Below are 4,451 nucleotides of genomic sequence, written 5' to 3' on the forward strand. Positions count from 1 at the left end.
TTGTTTGCGCCCTCCAGAATGGAACATACTAGTTGGGTTAATTTGACAGTAATTCTATGGCTCCTACATGGAGATTAAGATGACTGACACGCACAGTTTCAACCTTGGCCTTATTGAAGACACCACATTATTTTCTCAAGCTGAAAATGGAGTATGTCACCTCATTCCATTAATCATTATTTTGTAGTTTGATTATTGATAATGACAGAAGACAGAACTGAATTAAACTCAGCTTTACCGCAGGATGTTGAATGAATACATTCACAGGTGTCTGTATTTTATGGCCACTTAACACAGTCCTGTCTATTGCAACTTCTAGGAATCAAAGCAGCAGATGCAAAGGAACTCAAGCTAATTGCATCTCAGCCGTCACTGAAGCATGTGTTCAATGTGGCTAATTTTGATGGAATTGTGGATATACAGAATGAAATCATCTTGCAAGTGTGCTCTGGTGTTGATGAACAACTAGGTGAATTGGTTAGTGGAGAAGAAGGTGAGATACTTTATATAAATGTATTGATTGACTTCAGTTTATTCTGATGTGTATTTAAGGGGCTAGCCCTACTTCCTTTGCTTTATTTCTGGAGTTTGATCCATTGCCTCATTTAGCAAGTGTGGAAAACAGGTCTCAGTTTTCTGTATTTAAATGCAGGAGAACAGAACATGTGACGCAGTAGATTTGGAATAGCTCCATTATTCTGTAGTTTCAAGGGTAACACAATGATGTGCAGTTATCGGAGTCTCATACAGTCAATTTGGACACAGGCGTCACTTGGAAAAATGATGGAAAAATGTACTAAAGGGAAAAAACCTGCTTGGTGAAGGGGCAGAATATGTAATAGGTTAAGAACCAAGGAATGAAAACTGGAGAATGCTGAGAAAACACAGACGTCAAGCTGTATCATTGCAGCTTTCTGGCCCTGTAAGATTCTAAGTAACTAGTTATTCTTTGACCAAAATGACAGCAGAGATGACTCCACTGTCATAGTGCTCTGCTCAGGTCTGCATTTGTTCACACTCTCTACTGTGTTTCTGTGGGTGTAGGTTTCACTTCTGGTTGAAACAGTGTTAAAGCAAGGCAGCATTTCTCCTGGAACTTCTACTACACTCCGGGGACCACAGATTCATTGATCATATTTCTACGCTCTCACTGATGCCCCATTTGGACTGTCCTGTAATTCACTTGTGTTTATTTATGCTAAAAAAAAAAAGTGATTTTTAGTAAAGATTAAGCAAAGATGAGTAAATTTACTCCAGAAATAAAAATGTGCAGGAAAATATGTTTAGAATTGTAATTTAATATTTTGGGTTTGCTTTTGATTTCTTTCAGTGGTGGAGCCTCCTTCAAATCTGGTGGCCACTCAGATCTCCTCAAAATCTGTTAGGATCACTTGGGATCCATCCACAAGCCAAATAACTGGCTATCGGCTGCAGTTCATTCCAATGATAGCTGGTGGAAAACAACATGTACTGAGTGTGGGTCCTCAGACTACTGCTCTTAATGTTAAAGATCTCTCTCCAGACACAGAATATCAAATTAATGTTTATGCAATGAAAGGACTGACCCCCAGTGAGCCAATAACGATAATGGAAAAAACACAACAAGTAAAAGTTCAAGTGGGTGAGTTAGGAGCTATTATGTTATTTTCATACGGTAGCTTTTTGTTGTTTAAACCTCTGATGCTTGTTTTAATATCATACCTCTATTATTTATGAGAAACAGCTTTACTTAGAATGGTTTATTTATTTTATAAGCAACAAGGTATGATACATGAACTGCAGATGCAATTGTAATACTGTGGCTGTTGAATATCTGTTTATGGTGGTAATGCTTTTTCTTCACAGAATGCTCACGTGGAGTGGATGTAAAAGCTGATGTTGTGTTTTTAGTGGATGGTTCCTACAGCATTGGTATCGCCAATTTTGTTAAAGTAAGAGCCTTTTTGGAAGTGTTAGTTAAAAGCTTTGAGATATCGCCTCGAAAAGTACAGATAAGTCTTGTCCAGTACAGCAGAGATCCCCATATGGAGTTTTCTTTGAACAGATACAACAGAGTGGAAGACATAATTCAGGCTATTAACACCTTCCCCTACAGAGGTGGATCTACCAACACAGGCAAAGCGATGACATATGTGAGGGAGAAAGTATTTGTTACCAGCAAAGGATCAAGACCAAATGTGCCGAGAGTCATGATTCTTATTACTGATGGAAAATCGTCAGACGCTTTTAAAGAACCTGCAATAAAGCTGAGGGATGCAGATGTAGAAATATTTGCAGTTGGTGTGAAGGATGCAGTGCGCACGGAGTTAGAAGCAATTGCATCACCTCCAAGAGTGGAAGATTTTGATGCTTTTCAAAGAATATCATTTGAACTTACACAGTCTGTGTGCCTACGGATTGAGCAGGAACTGGCTGCTATAAGGAAAAAATGTAAGTAACTACTATTACTTAGAGAAATGTAGAAAATGCAATGAAAAAAGATCTGAACCAATGTTTTGTGCTTGTAGTTACCTAAAGAATTGATATTGATGAAATTGTCCATGTACAAATGATAATTTTAATAACTGGGGCTTTGGTTCTCATTTTCAAACATATTAAAAGCAGCAGGGGAAACTAATGGAGAAATGGAGATGAAAAAATTATTGGAGAAATATTTTTTTTCCCCTCCCCTTCTAGGTACCTAGAAAGTTATTAAAGTGTGTGTCTATCTGGAATGATCTAGTGGATGCGCTCTGCTTTTACACTCAATGTCTTGAGTAAAACAGTTACTTGCTAGGGCCATTCTTCTTTAGCTGTTCAATATGAGGTAGCTAGTCTAAGCTTGTCTTTTAGAATTTCAAAGGCAATGGAGCAACGCTAACACCTCCAGAGGGTGATTTGATTAATTTTTAGGGTAAAATGAATGGCCCTCTGAAATGGGCTTAAACAGGACAATTTGAGACAGCAGATGCTAGATGAAATTAATCTCAGTCCAACTGTAAAGACTGAAATGAAGTAGCACATGAAAGTCTTCACATGCATCCAAATTCAGTGAGCTTGGATAATGTTTAATATTTAAAAGATTTCTAAATGATCAACTTTTGGTCAGCTAAAGTTACTTATGATTAGTTGCACCCTCAGCGTCCCTACCTATGTTTAGTAGAACGCTAACATTGAATAGTCCCCAGTATTGAAAACCCCACTCTCTTTAAAAATAAGCCTTTTGTTTCAGGATAGCTTTGAGGAACAAACCAGCAAAGCAGCCTTTGTTTTAGAGGGCTCAAGCAGTCTTAACATCCCCACTGTTAGACTGACTAGGCCAACCAAAACAAGCCCAGGATGTCAGGTTTGTGTTTGTGCCTCATGTCAAGTTCCTTGTTTCCCCTTTGACTCCATTCCTGAAAAAATACTGGGGTTTATTTTGTCCTATTTGTAATCTGCTGTTCATGGGACATGTGAAAGAGGGAACCCAACTTGATTATCAGACTCTGACTTACCCAACTTGATTATCAGATTCTAACTTAAGTTTTCATAAGTACAGTTTTTTAGATGGACTGTTCTCATTTGATCTAGAAATCACTGAGTTGGTGCTTCTACTCATTGTCATATGATTTGAGACAATCTAGATATGATCTTCATGAAATTTGATAGCTATAAGCAAGTATAGAAAACAAATACTGTTGCATATGCAACAGAATACCAATTAGAATAAATCAAGTTATTGAGGGACATTTTTCATTTATTTTAGAGATTTTGTGTTAAAAAATATTCTAGCAAGTATGCCTCATCTGTGCATTTATATCTCCATACAGCTTACGTACCTGCAAAGAATATGGTCTTTTCTGATGTAACATCTGACAGTTTCAAAGTGAGCTGGTCTCCAGCTGGATCTGAGGTTTTGTCCTATCTCATTAAATATAAAGTAGCAGTCAGTGGAGATGAATTCATTGTTTCAGTACCAGCTTCAAGTACTAGCTCAGTTCTCACCAACCTGCTACCTGAAACTACTTACGCAGTCAGTGTGATTTCTGAATATGAAGATGGTGATGGCCCTCCCTTGGATGGAGAGGAAACCACCTTAGAAGGTAGGCTTCCCATTATTCTCAGACACAAGAGAGTCATATGTTCAAATAAGAATTTGCTTAATTGAGAGAATGGATGTGCGTGGAACAGCCAGCTAAGGCTGAGAAGCTGTACTGATATGCAGGATGAGAATAAACATTATTGTCTCTCAATGCATTTAGTAAAGATATAAAATTCCAATAATAGGCCAACATTAAATTGTTAAGATTGGATTTTATTTTCCTGAAAGTCGGATGGATGCTGTGTTTCTCTGCAGTGGCCTATTTTTGAATGAATTGTTGTGTTGTCAATAATAAATTCATTGGCATATATTAATCTTAATATACACTTAAGTTGGACTAGATGATCATTGTAGGTCCCTTCCAACTGAACTATTCTATTTTATAATT

General features: G+C 37.5%; 1 protein-coding gene across 1 annotated transcript in view; it reads left to right on the forward strand.

The window, feature by feature from the left end:
• LOC104073393 (collagen alpha-1(XII) chain-like) overlaps nt 1–4,451 on the forward strand; it is a gene marked incomplete at its 3' end in the record, with an annotated part of 37,346 nt that overhangs the window by 668 nt on the left and 32,227 nt on the right. Inside the window, exons 3-6 of the mRNA XM_009573130.1 lie at nt 320–493; nt 1,331–1,621; nt 1,846–2,430; nt 3,792–4,064. Of these exons, the coding sequence (XP_009571425.1) occupies nt 320–493; nt 1,331–1,621; nt 1,846–2,430; nt 3,792–4,064 (1,323 nt within the window). The remainder of the gene's footprint in view (nt 1–319; nt 494–1,330; nt 1,622–1,845; nt 2,431–3,791; nt 4,065–4,451) is intronic.

This window comes from Fulmarus glacialis, unplaced genomic scaffold (assembly GCF_000690835.1).
Source record: "Fulmarus glacialis isolate BGI_N327 unplaced genomic scaffold, ASM69083v1 scaffold35742, whole genome shotgun sequence".
NCBI lineage: Eukaryota > Metazoa > Chordata > Aves > Procellariiformes > Procellariidae > Fulmarus > Fulmarus glacialis.